The sequence below is a fragment of the Pholcus phalangioides genome, unplaced genomic scaffold, assembly GCF_987345545.1.
Source record: "Pholcus phalangioides strain wild (caught in Gottingen) unplaced genomic scaffold, Ppha-v1.0 ptg000011l_1, whole genome shotgun sequence".
In the NCBI taxonomy this organism is placed as follows: domain Eukaryota; kingdom Metazoa; phylum Arthropoda; class Arachnida; order Araneae; family Pholcidae; genus Pholcus; species Pholcus phalangioides.
Genome location: NW_028301604.1, coordinates 59,584,941 through 59,609,439, shown reverse-complemented (window position 1 = coordinate 59,609,439; position 24,499 = coordinate 59,584,941). Strand labels below are relative to the sequence as shown.

At 34.6% G+C, this 24,499-nt stretch overlaps 1 protein-coding gene across 2 annotated transcripts in view; it reads right to left on the bottom strand.

Moving 5' to 3' along the window:
- LanA (laminin subunit alpha) overlaps window positions 1-24,499 on the bottom strand; it is a 308,555-nt gene that overhangs the window by 112,052 nt on the left and 172,004 nt on the right. For both annotated transcript variants that reach the window (XM_089239807.1, XM_089239808.1), the window contains 5 exons: window positions 18,239-18,339; window positions 16,020-16,200; window positions 3,820-3,963; window positions 1,846-1,997; window positions 999-1,103 (listed from right to left, as the gene is read on the bottom strand). In XM_089239807.1, coding sequence (XP_089095933.1) covers window positions 999-1,103; window positions 1,846-1,997; window positions 3,820-3,963; window positions 16,020-16,200; window positions 18,239-18,339 — 683 coding nt within the window. The remainder of the gene's footprint in view (window positions 1-998; window positions 1,104-1,845; window positions 1,998-3,819; window positions 3,964-16,019; window positions 16,201-18,238; window positions 18,340-24,499) is intronic.

The window sequence follows — 24,499 nt, the reverse complement described above, 5'->3', positions numbered from 1 at the left end:
GCAGTGGATTGAAAATGGTTGTTGTTGATGATGATGATGAATTCCAGAATTAATGAAAGAAATAATTTCAGCATTAATGAAAAAAACAAATCCAGAATTGATGAAAGAAATTATTCCAGAAGTAATGAAAGCAATAATAATTAATAAAGGAAAATCCAGAATTAATGAAGGAAAATTCCAGAATTGATGAAAGAAATTTTTCAGCATTAATGAAAGAAATTATTCCAGAATTAATGAAAGAAATTATTCCAGCATTAATGAAAGAAATTATTCCAGTATTAATGAAATAAATACTTTAGTATTTTTCATCTTTAGATGAGTTCTCTATCCTTTTTTTTAATCTTTAAAACCCAATATTTAGAGACCAAACTATACATTTCTATGGACAAATTGCCAGATAAAAATTTGTTTTCACTGAGTCACGTGATTTCCTTACAGTTGATGTCGCTGCCGTCACGGCAGCTGGGTGCTGCGTAATGGATGGTGTACAGAAAACACATTTGAGACTTCAAAATTTCATGGAGAAAGAAAGGGACAAAACCAACATATTACTCAATTATCTTTTTACACTTTGTATTGTGGTGTGAAGACGTCCTCAGCAAATGTTCAAAGTTCATTTTTCACTCGCTAGATGACATCGCCATACCACAGTGTACTTCCATCCTCGTAGTATATTTTCCCTTTTTTGGTACAAAGTGTACAACTCCACGGCTACACATTATCGTTATTCTTATCTTGACACACTGGAAACGATGTGTGTCTCATGTTGCAGAGGCAATCCTGATTATGTTATATTTTAATTAATCACCTTCAATCCGATTAAAATTGAATTTCCCTTCTGATCATCTTGAAGCCATCAATACTTCCAACAGTATCAATATTTGCTTGTTCTTAAAATATTGAATAGATATGTTCTGGTTCTCTGAGTTTGTAATTATAGAAAACAAAATAAAATGCAAGAAAAATAAAATTTATACTCATTTTCGAAGACTACTTACAGTTTTTTCAATGGAATCTTTATCTTTTTCTAAATTTTGAACATCATACACCAGAGGGCTAACACCAAGATCTGAAGGATCCAAAATTACTTCATCAACTGCAATCTAGATGAAATAAAGCAAACAAAACAACTTATTTTAAAAATAGTATGAACTGTTAATATTCTTAATAAATAAACCATAGATTTCAGTGACATACGGGGTCTTTATAATTAAAGTTTCACTTTGGAATGGCCATAAAAGGAAAACTACTGTAGAAAATGTTATCAAACTTGGTAATAGTATACAGGAGGTCATGGGATTCAATTTTCCGCAAATTAAAAATTAAAAAACTCACCACCAGCGGGGAATGGCGCTGTATGCAATATTTTTAAACCAAATAAGACATGCATACATCGGTTTACAATGTTTTATTAAATGTTTAAAATGTTTTTAATCATTTATAAAATGTGTTACAAAGCATGTTCAATGTGGCTTCCGCCATTTTTTGAAAGTAAGTTAAACTGCATTGCTGTGTTCTCAACAGTAGCTCTTAGCATATCATCAAGAATGTTATGGACATGTTGGTTTATCACATTTTTCAATTCTCCAAACCACACAAACAGTTTCGTTTAAACAATTAAAAACATTTTAAACCAATGTCTTCACGTCTTATTTCGTTTAACAATATTGAATACAGTGCCATTCCCCACTGATGGTGAGTTTTTGAAATTTTTTTGCTGAAAATTAAATCCCATGACCTCCTGTAAACTATTACCAAGTTTGATAACATTTTGTCCAGTAGTTTTCCTTTTATGGAAATTTCAAAGTGCAACTTTAATTATAAAGACCCTGTGTTAAGACTTACCTTCAGTGTATCTACAGTTCTATTCACATTTTGAAGTCTTTTATTTGCAAAATAGCTTGCTGAAATATCTTGCATTTCCTCCATGACAGGTTCAATCATATCACCCAAAGAATCAGTTTCATCTACCAATGCATGAACACAAGGACCACATTCTAAAATAAAAGAAAAAAGTATTAAAAATATATTTTCCTTTTTACTCTAATTACACAACTTTTGCTTTTTACCAAACAACATTTTTCTTTTTTTAAAAGTCTCAATACCAAGACTTGTGGATCCCCACAACCTAAAGCAGGGCTCCAAAGCTGAAGCCTCTAGTGGGCCCCCAGACCACGCTTTTCACAGACCCCTTTTATAGTTAATTTATAGTGTGAATGAGACTACTTTACCGCACACCAACTCTGGTCGTATCACCACACAGCAATTTACTATAGATAGAGTTGGGTCCACAATAAAGGCACTATCCAGCATTGGTCATCTCAGGTTCATCGAAAAAAGTTGTTAACTATGCTCTTTTATCAGAATCAAACCCGCGAACCTGACAGAAACCTTCATGGTAGACAAGCATTTTACCACTGTGCCACTAGCACACACTGTACTCAAATATCATGCCGCAACACACTGTTACAGAAGATTTAAAAATTTATCTTCAATGGAAATTAATTCCCAAACTAGGAAACATTGCAGATTTAAATGAAGTTTCTATCTAGTCCAGTGTTTTCCAACATGGGGTTCATGAACCAGAGGTGATAAGCCGCACAAGTACTTTTTCAAGTCTACCTGCTAGTAGACTTGAAAATTTAATTCTGACCAAAATTAAATAAAAATTGTATGCCATGAATATTAGTAGTATTCACATAGACATTAGACATTATTTCAAATGTCCAGGTGAAGATTTCTTGAAGTTTTGCAAGATTTGGTTGAAAATTTGACATGTTATAAGCAAGAGCATAGGTGGTGAATGCTCCCCTCCCTCCTCTGCTTCATTTCAGGAGCCTTTATCCACTTATGAGCAAGAGCATGCAAAGAGAATTGGAATTTTTGAAATAAACATCTTCATGAATACATGTTATTTCTTCTAAAATGCATGCAAACATTGTATACAACTAGTAAAATATTTTATGAATGTTAAATATTAATTTTTAATATTATCAATGCAGCATAATTATGTGTTCACCAGCTCACAATGCAATCTCTATTTTAAGTATTAAAATATTAATATCTGCTTAGTAACATAAGGAGCTTCTTTTTGGGATGCATTGTTCAAAATAATTTTTTGATCAATTTTCTTAAATTGATAAATAGTTTCCCAATTTTAAAACCATTTCAAAATATGTTCTTATAATAAATAACTTCTAATTGTGATATTCAAATAATAAATTGTATGCTGTGAGAATGAATTTAATTGCGATAGGTAATTTGTCAGATCTTCTGTTTTGGTCTTTCCTTTTTAATGTATACACATTATAACTTTGTTGTGGAAAGCATTTTAATGATATATATATATATATATATATATAACACAGATTCAACATCACGATAGAGACTCATCTTGAATCAGTCAAGTTGATGTTCTTTAGCCAGAAAATTTTCTGCATATCTAGAGTTGATGGTTCAAATGTTTAACGCTTTGAAGGGCAGACATTTTTCCAAACCCATAGAAAAGCATGTAAACAAGTGGGACACCATCTGTCCCATCACCCTTCAAAGCGTTAAAACCTTCAAGAACATTGAAGGCTTCTTTCATACCTCTCTTACAACTACTACATTCTTCTAGAGAAAATAGGGTTACAAGTTTGAGACTTTCAATAAAGCCAAAACCCTTGTAATCCAGTTAACATTCTTATAAAACTGTTAATCAAAATTTGAAATCTTTCTGCAAATCTTATAATTTAAAATGATTAAAATGAGAATATAGTACGTGACCTAGTGCAATGTTTTTTCCCATTGATCTAATAAATTATAAATATTTCTCACCCAAGCACCCTTGGTTGGGAATGAACACCCATCTGTAAGGACAGCTGTCACATTTTTCACCAATAACTCCTGGTAGACATTCACAATAACCAGTCACAGGATCACAAACAGCCCCAGCAGAATATTTTTCATCACAGTTGCAAGCTTAAAATTTGTACAATAATGTTTCAAAAAAGTTAAAATATATAGTGTGATAAAACAGTTTTTTTAATTCATTATTATATATTACAGTATGTGATTGAAAATGAGAAACCTTCAAAATATACTCAGGGATTTATAATTATATAAAAAAAATTAGAACCTTAAAAAATTAGAATTAATTTTGAAAAGTAGAACAGAGGTTATATAAAAAATTAGAACCATTCAAAAAGCATAACAGAAATGTCCCATTTGAAATTACACCAGGTTGATTTTACTACAGTCTGTCTCAAAAGTTTAGACACTGTACATTTTTAACTCGCCATGAATACCGTTTTAAATTTTGATTTCATTTTTTTTTTTTTTTTTTTGCTTGTGATCAGAATGCTGCAAAACCTACTTCAAACTTTGGTCATTGTTGAAGAAAATTTTAAAATATAGTTATCTCAAAAGTTTAGAAAAACTTCTTATTATATGCAAATTTCAAAGATTGGGTCTATATGGCATATCAGAGACATGATAGTATAAAATTAAAAGCTATCAGACTGGGTTTATTTTAAAGAAAAATTTCAGAGATTGTAAAACATCTTGTATGATGAAATTGATTCAACGTGTGTCCCAAAAGCCAAAACCTCATTGTGGTAGGCAACACACAGTACAAGTTTACATGAAAACAAAATCATTCAAAGATTGACCCCGCGAATTATGAAAGATTCTGGAGTGAAATTTTCAATAGATACAGTTCATAGACAGATCAGAGATGCTTGTATTTGATTCATAAAAGAGTGATTGGGAAATCGCTTCTCACAAGGAAGCACCAAAGGCAGGTGCAGAAGATAGACTGAAGTGCCATATGTTTTAAGGCAAATAGCTTAGTATCATATTTAGTGGTGCAAAAAAATAGAACTTACATGTCCCATTGGGGGAAAACTAGAAAAAGAACCAACAACTTTTTTCTGCAGACAACAAGACAGATCTTCAATAATGCAAGGGTAGCATTTGCTTCCAATGGTCAGGCTTCCTTAACTTTTGAAATTGGTTGTCAAAACTCTGATGCTTACAAGGAGACCCTCGAGAACAATTTGCTAATGATTGGAGAGAATTTAGGAGGACCAAACTGGACGTTTCAACATTGTAACATGCCTATTCAAAGATCAGCTGCCACAAAACAGATCTTTAACCATGAAAATATATTGGTTTTAGACTGGCCAATGAATAGGATTCTATACTGTTTGACAAATTCTAAGAAACAGTGTTATTTTCCATCATACTTAATGATAGACATCCTTCAAAGAAATTTATATTTTCGCATTTTTAGCAACCATCCTAAAGTATCTTTTTGCCAAATGGCAAAAAAAGATAAGCAAAAGAAAAAAAGATGCTCCTTTCAGAAATTGTGAACAGTTACAAAAACTGTTTGTACTGCTGAAAATAAGGACAGATATATGAGTTTGTTAGTGTGAAGTGTGACCTCCTCGCACACTGATGCATATTTGGCATCTGTTGTGCATGCTATCCATCAAATGTTCAAGGAGAGATTGAGAATTTTTCCTCATTCATCCTTCAGGGCAGTTTTGAGTTCCTCTATGGTTCAAGGAGGGTTGTGCCTTTGAGAATTAGTCTGTCAAGTACATCCCAGATGTGTTCACTGGAATCAAGGTCCGGCGAATATGCAGGCCATGGCATGCATACAATATCTTAACTTGTTTGTGGGTCGGACGCTTCATATGTCCTATGCAGACAGGCATTGTCATCCATGGGCAGAAAGTCTGAACCAACTGCACTTCAGAAAAGATGGACATGACCCAGGAGAATGTTGGTACAATACTGCTTTGATTTTATGATACCTCCATCCAGGCCCGTCTTAAGAGCATCATGGGCCCCAGGGCCAAGTGATTTTTCTGAGGCCCTACTTGGCGAATTCTCGAAAATTCGAACAGGTTCTAATTTTTGTGAGGCCCCTCTTTTCTTGAGGCCCCCGGGCCGTGCCCGGGTAGGCCCATGCGTTAAGACAGCACTGCCTCCATCAAAGGTATGAAGCAGAGTTCTTTCATTGGGCATCATACCTAAACACACCAGTACTCCTTGGCCAGGCCCGTCATTTAGGTGGCAGGGGGGCCCTTGCCCCCCCCCCCCCGGCTTTTGAAAATACACTAAAAATGGTCTATATATATATACATACATCGAGTACATGTGGTCCCTCCCCCCCCTGGAAAAATTTGAAATGACGTCCCTGTTCTTGGTAACAGTGATCAATTTCCTGAACATTCTGCTGATGGTAACAAGTTCCTGCCCTACAGTAGATGGTGTCCAGAATCACTATAGATGCTGAAGCTTGATTCGTCAAAGAAAATGCGACTCTTGGCCACTATTGCTGTTCCCAACGAATATGCTCATTACACCGATATAATCTTTTTGAATGATTATGTGCTTGTGGCGTCGCCGCCGACACGTGTGGGAAAAGAAAGCCACTTCCTCAGAGCGAGGATTGATGTACGCGCTCAAAGCACCATCAGGTGATTATTCTAGTTATTGCGCAGTTCGTTTCTCGTCCTGTATATAGTATGTCGAGTAAAATAAAGTCCGTCCCTTGTGAAAGATATAAATGCATGTCTCTGTCTTGTAACTACACGCAACCGATGCCTCTCATAATTCCCGATATTGGTGACCTTGGAAAGTCTGATCATCAGTTGAGGCATTATATCTAAAAAAGAAACAGCGGGCGCATCTCAACGGAAACAACACGTGTTGTTGAACATTCTCGCCCACGCAAAAGCGAAATCATGGCGGACGTTGCAGCGGTAAAGATACCACCGTACAATTTCGCCGATCCTACGCTGTGGTTCCTGATGTGCGAATCAACTTTCGAACTGGGACTCCGAAACCGGTAACGGATAGTCGCACAAAATTCAACTACATAGTGGCCCATCTACCACCGGAAGCAGCTTCCATCATCCGCGATGTCATTACGAATCCAACTACGGACACGTGAAATCGGAGTTAATCAAGCGCAGTGGTGAATCGTCACAGCAAGAGATACGGAAACTTCTCACTGGGGAGCAACTCGGTGATCGTCGTCCAAGTGAGCTTTTGCGCGTCATGCGGCGTCGCGCAGAATCACACAGCGTTCCGGACGAGCTCATGTTGGAACTGTTTCTTCAGCATTTGCCAACATCTGTTCAATCCAACCTGGCTGCGGTCACACCACTAACGTTGGACAAAGCGGCCGAAATCGCCGATCGCGTCATGGACGTAGCACCACAAGCGGTAAGTGCCTGTTCTAACTCTTCCGCGAATTCCATCGAGGAACGTTTGTTGTCGGAAATCGAAAAGCTCCATCTGCGAATCGAAGAGATTTCCCGAGAGCGAAGTCGTAGCCCGTACCGAAACCGCTACCCGCGGCAGCGTAGCAGATCGAAAAATCGCGACGAGTGTTGGTATCATCGACGATTCGGCACCGATGTCAAGAAATGTGTTCTCCCTGCCTGAATTCGGGAAACGAACTCAGCAAAGAGTAGAGGCGACTTGCTCTTTGCCATCTACGTCACGTCGCCTGTTTGTGAAAGACATGAAAACGAATCTATCTTTCCTCTTTGATACGGGCAGTGATGTTTCGATCTTGCCGGCAAGCCTTTCTCAGCGCAAACAACGGCCTGTTCAAGCGTTCGCAGCCGCGAATTCATCATCCATCGAGGTGTACGGCCAACGTATTCTTTCCGTGGATTTCGGCTTGAGACGAAATTTTTCCTGGCCATTTTACATCGCCAATGTGTCAACTCCTATACTGGGTGCGGACTTCCTTCATTATGTCGACTTAGTCCCGGACCTTCGCAACAAGTTCCTACGTGACTTAAAAACGAAATTGAAACGTCCCGGACGCGTCTCAAACACAACGTGCATTCATTCGGTGAAAACGATTACCGGTGACTCAGTGTATCCCAAGCTGATTTCTGAATTCCCGGAGATCACTAAACTTCCTAATCCAAATGCACCAGTAAAGCACAACACCATCCATCATATATCCACAAAAGGACCGCCTGTGGTGGCGAAACCTCGTAGGTTAGCTCCAGACAGATTAAAAATAGCGAAATCGGAATTTCACAACATGCTGCAACTGGGGCATTTGAGACCTTCGAGGAGTAATTACGCCTCACCACTTCATATGGTACCAAAAAAGGGTACCTTGGCATTTCGACCGGTCGGAGATTTCCGTGCTTTAAATGCACAAACATTAAAAGACAAATATCCCATTCCTTGCATTGCTGATTTCACTGCTGAACTACATGGTACTAAAATTTTCAGCCATGTGGATCTCATAAAAGCCTACCATCAGATCCCAATAAATCCTGATGACATCCACAAAACAGCAATATGCACACCTTTTGGATTGTTTGAGAGCACCAGGATGCAATTCGGATTGTGCAATGCTTCTGCAACCTTCCAGCGATTCATCGATGAAGTGACCAGAGGACTTCCTGGGGTTCACGCATTCGTCGACGACATCCTGATTGCATCAAAAGATCCTGATGAACACATCCATCATCTCAAGACTCTCTTCAACCGACTTCAAGAATATGGACTCTGCGTCAACGTCTCCAAGTGCAACTTTGGTAAAGAAACCATCGACTTCCTTGGATTCCGGCTATCTACAAGTGGCATCGAACCTCTGACAGATCGAGTTCAGTGTATCTTGGATTATCCACAGCCAACGACCTTGACACAACTTCGAAGATTTCTCGGTATGTACAATTTTTATCGACTCCTTCATTCCGAAAGCTGCCGATTTGTTACATCCGTTAATAAAATTTCTCGAAGGTCATAAAAATAAAAAATCACCTCGTTCTGCTCGTGCCAATGACCAACTCGCGTGGACCGATGAAGCAACAAAGTCGTTCACTTTGGCCAAAGATGCCATGGCAAATGCCACACTACTGAGACATCCACTTCCTGGAGCTAAATTAAGTGTTTGGGTAGATGCTTCAGATGTCGCAGTGGGTGGTGCTCTCATACAATTAGCCGACAAATGGGAACCCATCGCATTTTTCTCTATGAAATTGTCCAAAAGTCAAAACAAATGGTCCGCATGCGACCGAGAACTGTTTGCAATTTATTCATCTATAAAAAAATTCAAGCACATGCTCGAAGGCAGGGAGTTCATTATCTACACAGATCAGAAGCCCCTAATTTATGCCTTCAAGCAGAATCCAAACAAATGTTCTCCGCGACAGCTTCGTCATTTGGACTTGATATCCCAGTATTCAACCGATATCCGTCACGTCCAAGGCTCTCAAAATTATGTCGCAGATGCACTGTCAAGAATCGAAATCGACGCAATAACTGGTTCAAAGGACATTAATTTCAAAGAATTTGGGGAATTTCAATCAAGCGACCCGGAACTAAAAGAAATTTTGAAGGGTAACAACACATCTCTACAGCTGGAACTGAAGCCATGTCATCTAACAGATGGTGAATTATGGTGTGACATTTCAACTGGCTCACCCAGACCTTTCGTTCCAGACTCGTATCGAAAGCTGATTTTTGACCACCTTCACAATCTATCGCATCCCGGAATCGCTGTAACAAAAACCTCATTTGCTCACGATATGTGTGGCCAAACATGAACAAAAACATCACAGCTTGGGTACGCAGTTGCCAATCATGCCAGCGATCAAAAATCCAGAGGCACACAAAAGCACCTTTGCACTTCCCGACGCTCATTTTTCACATGTGCACATTGACATTATAGGCCCTTATCCACCATCAAACGGGAACATCTACTGTCTTACCATGATAGACAGATTTACAAGATGGCCCGAAGTAACACCGATACCGGACATACGTGCCGAAACCATCTGCAAAGCATTCTTTGATTCATGGATCAGTCGTTTTGGTTGTCCCTCAACAGTGACCACAGATCGTGGAACTTAATTTGAATCTCATCTCTTCCAGCAGCTCGCAGCACTACTAGGAACAGATACGAACAGCATACGAACCACTGCATATCATCCAATTGCCAATGGTCTGGTCGAGCGATTTCATCGCACCCTAAAAAGTGCCATTATTGCTCACGACAATACCAAATGGTCAAAATCGCTTCCGATAGTCCTCCTGGGTCTACGATCCACTTTCAAGGAGGATCTTCAAGCTACCTGTGCCGAACTGGTGTATGGAACCACTATTAGATTGCCATCTGACCTACTTTCAGATGAGGTGTCCAAATCTACACCAGACGCTACCTATGCATCAATGCTGTCTTCGCTCATGAGGAGTTTATCACCCATTTCTCCATCTCATAAGAATACTTTCAAGATTTATGTTCATCCTTCCTTAAAATCTTGTTCTCATGTGTTCTTACGCGTAGACAAAGTTCGACCTGCATTAAGCGCACCCTACACTGGACCATATCCTGTAGTGCAAAGGACCAACAAAGTTTTTGTAATCAAAGTAAATGGTAAATCTATCTCAGTGTCTATTGACAGTGTCAAACCTGCATTTGCCATGGATGACAGAGAACCACCTGCAGTCACCGAACTACCAAATGAGATCAGTTCTAAACAGGACTCCAAAAGTCCAGTGTCAACGACAGAAAAAACAGTAACAACTCGTTACGGATGAAGAGACCATTTTCCAGAACGATTTGTTTCGTATTTTTGATTGCATATGTTTTTACACCCATTTATATTCTTGTGTTATGCCTTTACATTTTCGCATATGTGTATATATTATTTTCGCATTTCTCGCATAAGTGTTAATTTACATTTTTTTTTTTTTCAAATCATTGCAAATATGTTAACATCGTATACATTCGTATTTTTCATTCGTCTTTGCAAAATATTGAATTCTCAGCTGTCGCAAATATTTATACACACATGCACATTGCTTATTATTTGTTATAATTTTGTATCATCAATATGTGGATGTCAATCTTGTATTTCCTACATTAGCGTTCGCTCACCCACTGGGGGGATAGTCTGTGGCGTCGCCGCCGACACGCGTGGGAAAAGAAAGCCACTTCCTCAGAGCGAGGATTGATGTACGCGCTCAAAGCGCCATCAGGTGATTATTCTAGTTATTGCACAGTTCGTTTCTCGTCCTGTATATAGTATGTCGTGTAAAATAAAGTCCATCCCTTGTGTAAGATATAAATGCATGTCTCTGTCTTGTAACTACACGCAACCGATGCCTCTCATAATTCCCGATATGCTCATAGCAGAATACATTTTACAGATGTCCTTACATATAAGCCGACATTATTTAATTGCCACAAAATAGTTCTCACAAATTTGTGAATGGCAGTACCATTATCAAGGTCTGCAGCCACCTTGTTAGGAGTGGAATTTCTGGGTTTTTTTTTCACTCAGCTGACATATTTATCCTCTTGAAGTGAGATGATCCTCCCATGGCTTCCAGCACCCGACAAATGTATTGCTCAAAGACAAGCATCCCTCCTCGAACCATACCGGAACCCAAAAGTACCGTGATGGCGAATGGGACAAAATCCCTCAAGCTCTCCTCAACAGTTTAGTGCAGTGGTGTTCAACCTTTAGAAGCCTGCAATCCGGTTGATTTCTTTTCTGTGAGTAGAAGCCCTAATCATGCACACTACTTATGGATAATTGATAAGGAAAAATGAAACAGTGAATCACTGATGGCCCAGTTTGACTGATGGCAGGGCCTGGCACCAGTCTATGGCCCTGCGGTTGATAAACACTGATTTAGTAGACTGCATGCAAAACAGATGTCAAATGTGCATCAGTGTCACAGAAGTTCACACTTGATACTGACGAACTTACATTTGTCCTTATTTCTAGCAGAATGAGCACTTTTCATAACTGTTTATAATTGATGTAAGGAGCATCTTTTTTTCTTTTGCTTATCTTTTTTTGCCATGGGGCGATATCTGTTTAATTTCACATTATAAAGATACCTTAATTCTTTTTTTTCAATAAACTCAATCAGGGCATCGTTGGGATTGTTGTCAAATTTGCATATGACGTGGAGCTAATGATGGTAGTTGGGAATCTAAAACATAGGAGATGCTTCAGACAAACTTGAATATGATTGCAGCATGGGCTAATGAATGAAGCATGACCTTTAGTGTTGATAAATGCATGGTCGCTCATTTTGGTTTGAACAATCCATGTTTCACCTACAAGTTGAATGGTATTATTAACCTGGATGCAACTAGGGTCACAGATTTGGGAATTCTCATTCACGAGTGGCTTAGATTTTCTGAAAATTGTTCAGTGGTGATCAAAAAAGCAAACAGAATGCTCGGTTTCATTCTTAAAACGATCTCTTTCTGTTCTCCTAAAGTCATTCTTCTACTTTTCTGAGGCTTAGTTCGTCCTGCACTAGAGTATGGTGTAAGGTTTTGGAAACCATGCCTATAAAGAGACATAGACTTGTTTGAGGAGGTGCAGAGAAGAACTACCAGTGCTGTTGTTGACACACAAGGGCAGCGTATTATATATTATTAATTAATTATTATTTTCTGATGATGTATGCTTTTATATTGGGTATTTTGGTTATATTTGACATCCATATTTTTTATGGGCATAATTTTTTTCAGCCACCTCGTAGGGCAATTTGCCTGTTGTGGCCTTTGTATTTGTAGTTATAATGAATGCAAATGAAATACAGTATTCAACTGTTGATGACTTAAAGAGCTTTATTGAAGAAACATAGTACAGTTTTGATGTTGAAATACTAAATAATTTAATAAGGTCCATGGAGGATCATGTGCTTAAGGTTATTTAAAAAAATGAAAAGTCTATTATTAGCTATTAAAAGCCTGTAATTTTTATGAATTTGAATTTTTTCTAAACTTTTGAGACAGCCATGTTGTGTATTTTTGATGTTATAAATATTCTAACTTTTCTTATGTAGACTTTTTTTTACATGTATAAATGCTTCAGGTATTATCTATCCATTAAAAGGTATTAATTTTACTCTCTGTATTTTTCTTGTTATTTTGAGAAAAGTGCATTATCTGAACTTTTGAGACGAGCTGTAATTGTACATAGGCATGAAATATTGGCATAGACCTAATTAGCTATTATTTTACCCCGCACCCCAAGAGATGGCTGTGTTAAATTTATTATAGCAGAATGTGTCAGAATTTGTGTAAATGCATGTAGTGAGTGTCTATACATGAGCAGGTGTTGCCAGCTAACTTCTAAATTGTAAGTGAGAAACTAGCACTTGATTGTTATCTTTCTGAAATGTAAATGTTGTGATGTCTGTTACTCACTTTGACAAGATTTTCTTGAAGGAGAAACTGACTTGCATTTGTGCCTCAAAGTTGGAAAAATACAGAAAACAAACTTCAGCAGACCAAGGTTATCAACTTGATACCCAAAGAGAAGATAAATGATATCGAAGGGGGAAATGTGCTGTCAGACTAACTATTTTATATTTTTAACATTCCATGTTCACAAGAGTTTGAAGTTTTTAAAAAAAATAATTCAAACAGAGACTCATCTACGTCCTATGGCATTTTCCTTTATAATCTCGCGCAGCTCATGTTTGTTTGGAATCAGCACTGCCGGTCATGACGTCACCACTAATACGCCCTATTAAGGAATGAAAGATCTCTTTTCTGCAATTTCAATTGCCCCCAAGAGTTAAGCATTTACTGTTGTTTCCTTTGTGACATAATTAGTCAAAGATATAGTTTGTTTAACTGCATCACAATTCTCTACAGTTGGCTTGCACTCACGTAAGTGCTAGAACCGAGAAGTTTAGCAATCAGGGGATGTTCACTAAACTCCTCTGATTTCACATGCTTAGCATGGCTCTGAATAACTTATCTGTTCATGTTGCTTGAGTTGAAAGTTTTGCCGCAAAGCTGACACCACTCTTTATATGGGTTATTTTTGACTGCTTTGATCCAATCAGCTTACTGAAGATTTAGGTTTTTATCTGCCCACACAAGATTGAAAACAGTTTTCTTACAACTCATTGTTTTAGAATAAAAGTACCCATGTGGAAATCAAAATATACACATGCGTCATCCGTGTTGCTAACTGAAGTCAACTTATGAAATTATCGTAACAGAGCTTTGTACCAATACCTTCTGTTTGTACCCATGGCTTTCTATGATGCACAGTTACAATGTTTCTGGAAACACTAGAAAGAGTTACGATAAAGTCGCAGCAATATGCTTTTCCATGTGGACTTACGAAACCCTTGTTCCTCCTCAGCAGTATCTATAGTTTTCCATCAGATGACAATCATGACGATGACTTTTCCAGATTTTCCTTGACCCAAACAAACCCTGTTGCCTTTTAGTTTTTGCTGGTAATTTGCCAACTGTCCTCAGATCTCTGAATTCAAATATCTCTGCGAATATTGCACTTAGAAATGGGGAAATTTTTTTTTTTTGTTGGCATCAGGAGAGATAGGGCAACAACTTTCTAATTGGGTTTTGAGCACAGAGTGTCCATACAAAAAGATAATTTTTTTATTTCGATAACTATACACCCCTTGCAATATTGATGTATCTGAAATTGCTGACTTCGCACATTTATATTCCGCAAGAATGACTAATATCTGTCACCATTTTTTTGCTATCCCATTTTTAAATTTATCAGTTGATCATGAGACACTCAGCAGAAAGTGAATAACACATTGTAATCTATGGGATGGGGGATCCAAGAAATGGGGGAAGCTGACATTAAAATTAGGTTGTTGCCGTAGAAGCTTGGTTTTGTCTAATCCCTTGGACTGAGGTAAAATAGACTCCAAAAAAAATTGTGCAATATTTAACCTTTGTGATTTGAATGGTTAATGCACAAATGCAATGGGTCAAGTGCAAAAGAAACATGCAAAAAAATTAAAATAGTAGCAAATGGTAATTATAAAGAAGTAGCAATTTAAAATTTAAGTTTATAAGTCATCAGAGAGCACTTTTAGCATATCTTTCTCAGACAAATTTGTATGGCATTGCTGAGCAATAGCATTCATATCAACAGTCATAAGCAGTGTTATCCAAAAGACAATTGTTGAGGGGAATTTCACTCCTCTCCAAAATTTTAAAGGTAATTTTTTAAAATCAGGGATATTTTTTTAAGAAAAACAGTGTAATACTATATATTAAAGAAATACTTGAAATTTGGAGGCGTGTTTTCGCTCCTCTACAATATTTGGAGGGGTAAATTGCATTTTGATGCATGAATCACGTGTCCAGATGCATATTGGCAAACACTGCTCACAAGCATTCCATGAACTGGGCTTCTAAGTTTCCGGGACATTTAAATTTTTTCAAATAAACATAGAAAATAAAATCATGAAATTACTTGATATTCCTAGTAGTCATTTGCTTTTACATTACCAGCATAGTTTCATATCTTAACCTTAAAGATTACTGCAGTTTCTAGAAGAAATGCATATTATCATGAGCAATGCAATTTTGGAAAAATGCCCAATAAATCTTAGAACTTGTCAAAAATGTCAGAATTTTCTTACTAGCTGTACATGATAAGTTCATTTTACGTTAAGTACACCAATGACGGTGGAATCTGGAGCAAAATATATCTGATTGCAGAAATGGTTCCAGCTTATATCACCAGCCTATGTGTATTCTAAGGACAGCTACCTAAACAAGCATTAAGACAGAACTATTTTTACTAGCGCAGGAAAAAAATTGCTTGTAAATGGAGGCATTAAAAGAAATGGAGCATGCCATAAAAATAATTTTTTTGAATGCATAAACATTGCAGCACTTCTAGAAATTATATTAAATAATTATAGCCTAGTTCAACTGGAATGCTGAATGATATTCTATCACTATACAATTTCTAAAATTGAAAATTGATAAATATAGTAGATTCAAATAACATTTAGTTTTTTCATAAGAGAATAATCTGCAAAATTCTTAACATTCGTTATTTATAAAAGCAAAATAATCTGTTCATACATCATTTCCAACCCATTTCTTCATCAATGTGTGGTGATATGGGACAGATGATGAATTCAGAGAAAGGACAGAAATAGATTAAAAATATAGATGGTCTTGATGAAACAAATTAGAAATCTGAAAAAAAAAAAAGTTTTCTCACACAAGCACCCAGTTTCTGAGTATTTCCAGTAACCAGGTTCACAAACATCGCAAGTGTGGCCTCCTGCTCCAGGTTGACAACTACATTTTCCAGTATCAATGTCACACTGATCACTGAGAGATGCTGGACCACAATTGCATTTTCTGCATCCAGTACAGCTACGGAAACCCCAATGATTAAGCTGTAGAAAAAATACAGTTAGTGACTGTGATGAATGCAAATTCTTATGTAATGATACAAGAATCTATTGCTTCTTCTACAAATACCCAAGCAAATACAGTATTTATACTATGGCCAATGTCCAAAGTCTAAGCTTTTTGAGAAATGACCAGTAACTAAGTAAAATCTGTTCATGATAACTTGAGTCTTGATGTAAATAAAAGCATGTGCGCTATACTCAAAGTGATAGGATGAAGGGCATTTCAGCTCTCTTACAGTGCAAAACCACTAAAAATATCCTTTGATCGTTTGCCCCTGGTATCATAAACTACAGTTGAGTTTGGTTATAACATACGCTCCTAGGTGATTCGAGAAGTGTATGTTATAAGCGAGGTCATGAAATTAGCTTACGTAGCAATAGCATATAAATGCATAAAATGCATTATCAATTTTGTCATAGACAAAATAAGCTTATGCAGCACATAATTGAAATGTAATATAGTATGAATATAGTTTTGGTTGATATCTGAAAAGTTTTGAAAATTTATTAGAAAACAAGATATACAACAACATGCAGATATTTTTGAACATGTTAATGATTTCTATTTGAGTTTATGATAATGGTTTTACTTTGAAGTTGACAGTATTGCACAATTCAGGAAAATAAAAACTGATGTTTATAAATTTAATATAAATGTCACCAATCAAAAATACACTTGAATTAACAAAGCTTTTCAACAGTGAGTGAGTTGATTTACACACGACTGTGTAATTACTCACACTGAAAAAATTAGAAAAAGTAGGAAAACTAGGACTAAAAAGTTAGACAGGGGGTACTCCCTTAGATAAAAAAATAATGGCATAATAAAAAATCCCTCAAACAACGTATTTTTTTATTTTTAAACAATTTAAAAAAAATCATAGCACTATTTGAATATCCTATAAGATTGTCTCAAGCCAAAGCAAAATGACAGAATTGACTTGGTAACAAGACAATTTTTGGTCAAAATAGTGTACCAGCAACCACAGATAATTCTTTTCTGCCTCTCCTAACAATATACATAGGTAACAAGGCATGTGGCATTTTACTGGAGAACCGTTGATAAGAAAGCACATTTTACCAAAAAGTAGGAAAGCAAGACAGGTAGGCAACAAGTAGTAGGGAGTGCTGTTTGCGACAATTGTTCTCTTATCACTGCCATCCATAAAGTGATCACAAAGTAACAAAAACAAGTCAAAATTGAATAATTCCAAAAGCATAGATGTCACAGTTTGCACAGAAATATGGAATTTCATTAAATGTCAAAATTTTTATTGTCAAAATAGTTATATCTATTACTGACAGGTAGTGCTGAGGTTAAAAAAAAATTTCAAGTGCCATCCCTTGATGAGAAATTTAACTATTTCGGCAATGAAATTTCTTGTTTATTGAAAAAATGTAGGTCTTTTTTGGGAGAAAACATCAAGATGCCAACTGCATACAATGAATGTTGAACAAAAAAATGTCTGTTTTTGACTATATTTTTCTAAATTTTTTCGCAGTATGTTATATACAAATTATTATTTATTATTTATTATTTTTTAACAGCTTCATTTGTGATTTTGAACTAATTTAATAGGTTTTCAAGTTATTTTGAAGAGTAATCATGCGATTATAAAAGAGTATTTTTAATATAAATTTGAACAATTTTTTTAAATTAAGTAAAGAGTTAGTTTTTTTAAATCAAATTTTAGTAATGTTCCATGACTTTTCTTTATTGTGAAAATTTTAATGAAGGGCAATAGATAATTATTTCTGAATGTGGCAGTAGCAAACCACAGGCTTTACCATGTTATTATGTTATTCCATAAAAACTAGCCATTTTCCAACATTTGAGGGGAGCAAACTCCCTAGTCCCCCCTTCTTGCTACAGTCTTGGGAGTGGTCATATCATTATTAAATGAGTTATATATTAGCAGTTATTGTGAAATTTTCTGGCACATGTTGAACATTATTGAAACTAAAAAAACTAATAAATCTGTTTAGTTATTGTTCTCAAACAACTCACAAATATACTCACAGCACATTGACTGCAACCATGTCCCTCAACATTTGCCCAACAAAAACATTCTCCATTAAGGTTATCACATCGCTCAGTTCCACATTCATCACAATCACATCCTGTAATAAAGGATTAATGGATTATTTTTTAAACCACCAAATCATCAATTTTATCAAAAAGTATACAGTAAAATTTGTGAAAAGTTGCCGTTAAATTAGGTGGGGATTACACTATAAAAGTTTGATAAAAGTTCTTTTATAATAAACATAGCAATAAAATCTGAGCAAAAGTAACCAAAAAGCCAATTGGTTGCATTTTTTAAAGTTTTGTAAAAGAACTTTTATCAAATTTTGATAGTGTAATATCGGCCTTAATTGACCATCTACAAAGCAACAATTTTCTGGTCAAATTAGACACACAATAAACAGTTTATGTGATAGTAGTACTAAAAATTGTAAGGTAATAAAAAAATAATAATATCTGAAAATATTCATGAAAAATAAATTATGTACAGCATTACATTCAGAGGCATAGACCACCAGGAAGTGCTGCACAGAGGACTCTTGCCTCTCCCCACCTCCCAAAATGATCGAAAATTAACAATATTTTTGAAATACTTTTATAAAAATGAAAATTTAAATACTGAAAGAAAATTTATTTTAATCAATTGCCGTTAATTCAAAATGCTTTTTAGAGGTTAGTAACTCAAAATTTCTGAAAGATATTTCTTGTAACCCCTCCCCTCAACCTGCACAGGATGATCCTGCATATTCCTGACTAAATTACCAATCAGTTCAAACTTCTATCCTGTTCAACATTATTGTGAATAAAATATTTTTAATACCCATTTATGATGAGAAATGGATAATAAACTTATAAATGACAAAAATTTATTTTGTTTCCCAATCTAATAACCACGAATGGTAAACAGTGAAACATTTTGTTTTTTTCAAATGCGCCATGCATCACTTAGATTGTACCAAAAACTTCACATCCTTGTACATTGTAATTTTTGCTTATATACAGTGAAACGTTGTTAATTTCAAATTCTGGACAATTCACGTTTTTATGAACTCAATTTGAGTTTTCTATCTAATTTAATGATAAAATTACTGTGTATTTCAAATTTTTAAAATGTTTTGGATGATTTGAAACTGAAAAGAAAAAAAGAATCAGGATGCTAACATGAGCAAACATTGAGAAAACTGAAAAAAAATCCTACAGACTTTTATCATCCTTTCAGACTTTCCTTTTAGTCAAGTTGTTGAACAATAAATCTGCCGAGACAAATTTTAAAATCCTAACAAATGCTTTGGCATACAGTGGGTGCCCTATTTCACTATCTTAATATCTAGCTTGAAACATTGTCTGCTGAGCAATGTGTGAATAAATGTCAGGGTAGTCCTGATAGTATCTCCTCCCCCAGATTATATGGTTGACATTCAATGAAGTTACTTCTTTCTTTGAAAATGGTATTCATTGTATGACGAAACATGTCAGAATTTTTATTTCTACATTCCATTAGATTTATTATTAAATAGAAATCATACAATTTTTCATTTTATTCAAAAAAATAATTGATCACTAAAAAAATTAAAGAAACTAAATTATTTGAAACCCTAATAAGGATACAGTATAAAAAATGCTGCATGAATACATCAAAAACGATTTTATGACTGACATGCCATGTAACTCTGTCATCAAACTTATTCAGCAGTAGATATCTTTTCCAGCACAGCTTTGTGACAGAGCCTGGAAAGAGGCTTAGATGACTAGAGAGCTGACTTATGAAATGACTTGTCTGCATAGAAAAAATCCCACTCTAATGCTGATTTTAAAATTTACAGTGTTTATTGATAATTGACTGCCTATTTAAACACTGTTCAGCAGGAATGCATTGAGATTGTGTACCACTTGTAGGTGGGGGTCTAGAGGAGGGCAATAGGGGTGATCACCCCTTTCTTAATAGCCAGATACTATAAGAAAACATAGGTCTACCCAGTAAAATATGGGACTTGGAGTGGCTCTTTGCCCATTACTACACAATAAGGCAACCTCCCCTCCACATCACTCTGGATCAGTGACTGACCACCTAATATGATTTTAATTGTTCAACTCATGGATTAAGCATAACTTGAAACAATTTTACTGCTGCTAAGCATATGAAAAATATTGGAAGGCAGAAATTATAATTATGCAAATGAAAATTCTCCTCCTTGATGCCTCTCAAATGATTAGCAACAAATTTTACAGATTTTTACAACACATTTTTATTATTCATTACAAAAACTCCAGAAAACAGAAAAGTCTAGCATGTTAATGAACAGTGAAGTTCAAATACAGATGGTGCTACAGTTCATAGAGAAAACAATATCAGTTTAATTTTTTTTCATATATTTTCAACCAATAGTATTTTAAGCCACAGTCTTATTATTCAATTTACTAATAGAAACAAGAATTCTTCATATGATTCATACTGTGAAAGAATCTCTTGGTAAGATACAAATTTATTACATATTGAATGGAAACTTTGTGCTATTTCCAAAATCTGCAGTTTGATGATGATGTATTTTTGATTACACTAACCACAAAATTACAAAAAAATGTAATAATACATAAATTTTAATTGCAAATTGTTTACATGCTACATTCTATATATATGTTACTGATATAAATAAGATAAATTATTGTTATACATAATAACCAGTTATTATCCATAATCGGCAAGCATTTTAGTAAGTTTGACAAATTTTACTGGTGATTATGCAGAGTACCAAGCAGCATTGGTAAATTAAATAAGTACTAGAAAAATTGTCACTTTTAGCCATGATTATGCATAATACCCAAGCACTGGTTTGTTGCTAAACATGATAAATCATACTATATGATATTCATTTCACTACGGCTGAATGTATCCTATTATTCGGTAGGGAATTTAATATTGCACTCTTATCTATATATCGTTCTCACCAATTCACAATAGCTGAATTTAATAATGAGCTCCAATCTGTTTTATCCAACCTTAATTTCGATATTATAATTATTGGGGATTTAAATATAGACATTTTTACAAACAGTATTGACGTCCATGATTACTTGACCTGCCTAAGCCAATATGGTTTTAAGTGTCTGATAAATAAACCTACTAGAGTGAGAGGTACAGCCACTTGCATCGATCATATTTTTTTTAAATCACAAAATAACCCATCCACTATTTCTTCTGGATACCCATCCACTTAACTTAATTATTAATAATCTAACTGATCATTTTCCCATAGTTATGAAATTGAGCCATGATACAATTCCAAGCTCAAAAATTTCTGATTGTAGGTATTTTACAGTAATCGACAAACATATGCTTTCTAATTTTCTAAATAATTATAAATACAATTGGAGGGATAATGTTGATATCGATACGCGATATAAAATTTTAGCATTTGTATTGAATTCTATTAAAAATAATTTCAAATATCACACTAGGAGAACACATAAATTTAATAATAACTGGATGACAAACAAATTGCTACGTATGGTTCGTAGAAAAGAAAAACTATAAAAAAATGTGGAAATATCCATTTGACAGAATCTACAGAACAGCATATCAATGCACAGCCAATGAGCTTAAAATGTGTATTAAATTAGTTAAAAATGAATATTACAATCAACAGTTTATGAAATGTGATACAAATAAAAAGAAATGTAAATTTATTGACAGTATTGTGAAAAACCAAAATAAAGCTATTGTGTTGCCAGATTCTGCTGATACTCTAGAACTTGCAAATCAATTCAACACCCACTTTGATCATATAAGCCACAATACATCTTTATTTTATAACAATGAAGATTTAAAAAAATACCTTGCGCCTACCATAAATTCCTTTGCCTTTTTTGATGCAGTCGATCTTGAGGTACATAATACTTTAAATTCCTTTTCTAAAACTAATTCGTATGATTACGATGGAATTAATATATACTTGATTAAAGAGTTTGCTGCAAATAATATCACAATTATCACAAAGTTCATAAATACCTCATTTCAACTTGCTGTATTTCCTGAGTCACTGAAACGATCCACTATTACTCCTGTTTTTAAAGCTGGCGATAGAGATTCTCTGCTGAATTATACGCCTATCTCAATTGTACCGGTTTTTTCTAAACTTATTGAAAAAATTCTTTCAATTGAATATATAATTTTTTGTATTCTGTGAATTTTTTTGCTAAAAACCAATTTGGTTTTATAAAAGGACGAGGTCCTGAAAGTGCCTTTTTGGCCTTTTCGAAATTTATTTATACTGGCATTGACAAGAAAAAATTTACTGTTGCAATATTTTTAGATATTTCAAAGGCTTTTGACAATGTGAACCATTATATTCTCATTCAAAAACTCCATTCAGCTGGTATTCCTGGTATACCAGCTTTAAATACCATATTTTAAATTGGTTCACTTCATATTTATATAATAGAGAACAGAGTCCAAATACAGGATAATTTGAGTAATTATGTCCATATAAATAGAGGAGTCTCACAAGGATATATATTGGGTCCTTTGCTTTTTCTGATTTTCATTAATGATCTTTGTAATTTAGAATTTGACGGTTCCATGATCACTTATGCCGATGATTCTATATTAATGTATTCATGTGATAATCTTGATAGCCTTAAGAATCATATTAACCACGATTTGATATTAATTCAAAAATGGTTCTATGATAATGATTTGAAATTAAATTTACAGAAGACAAAATACATTAATTTCAATCTTATGCAATCTGATTTACATCTTAATCTTAAATTTCACACCTTCGCTTGTGATTTTCAACCTCATTGTCATTGCGATGCAATTCAAGAAGTAAATACTATTAAATACTTGGGATTAAATGTAGACAGCAATTTGAAATGGAAATCTCATGTTCTGAACTACTTAAAAACTGTGTTTTGTTTTATATAATTTTTATTATATAAGTATAAGAAAGTTTCCGCTAATTTCTTAAAAGACCTTTACTATGTCTGGTTTTATTCACTTATAAATTATGGTACAATTATATGGGGTGGTGATTATAAAACTAATTTATTGCCTTTATTTTCAATACAAAAAAGAGTTTTCAAAATTTTGAATCAGGGTCAGTCTCATTCTTCTTCAATTTTTAGAAATCTTAATCTACTTCCTTTACGCCATAATGTTCTTTTGTATTATTCTTTTCTTAAACCGTGATAAAGGCTTATGCAGTTTAAAAGATAATGTTTCCAAGCGAAGACCTCATATGATTTACCGTATTCCTACTTTTAGGAAAGAAATTTTTCGTAAACATTTTTATTATTTAGCTCCGAAATTATATAATTCACTACCACTAGAAATACAAAATATACCAACACAGCAGCATTTAAAAAAGCATTATTCAAATTATTAATTTCAATAGACGATGTAGACTCTTATTTTGACCTTTAGGAGGAGCAATAAAATTTATTCAATTAAAAAAAATTGTTATTGTTTGTGTTTATCTATGTATGTGCGAGTTTCATTTTTTTTTTCATATATTTTTTATCTAATGTTTTGTTTTATTTTACATTTCTTGCCATGCATTAAGTCTTTTTGTGTTGTGTATGTTTTTTCGTTCTCGATTTTTTACCTTTACGTATTTTTTTTATTTGACAGTGATAATTTTGTCTCTTTTATGTTGTATATGTGTCTTTTTTTAATGTTTCTGTTTATGTCGTGTGCTTTATATATTTTATTCATTAATTATCAATCATCCATATAGGCATCCCAGCTTCTGGATGATAAATATGTTTTTTTTAACTAATCTAAATCTCTGTATGTTGGAAATGAATAAATTTGATTTGATATACTTTTCACAGCAATTTATACATGCATTGTATCATTTATAGAGGTATGATTGTAAAATTTGTACCATATTTACTTTGCCAGTAATAGTGAGAAATTTTTATCAAACTTACCATGATCATTGGTAAATATGCGTAATATATATATATATAACTGATTTATCACATTTACCATAACGTGTGTGGGTGTATATATATAGTATTTTAAATGTTATGTCTGATATTTGATAATTCAGCATTTTCTTAAATATTCATACCACATCAATACAAAATCTTTATTTACCATTATTGAGGAGAAAAATTGCAGACACCACGCAATTAAATATTTGAATATTGAATAGGGTTTTTCTGATCTCATGATGTCAACTTAAAATAAATAAATATAAATACATATATATGCAGTCAAACCTCGTTAATGAGTCACTCTTGGGAGAGCGA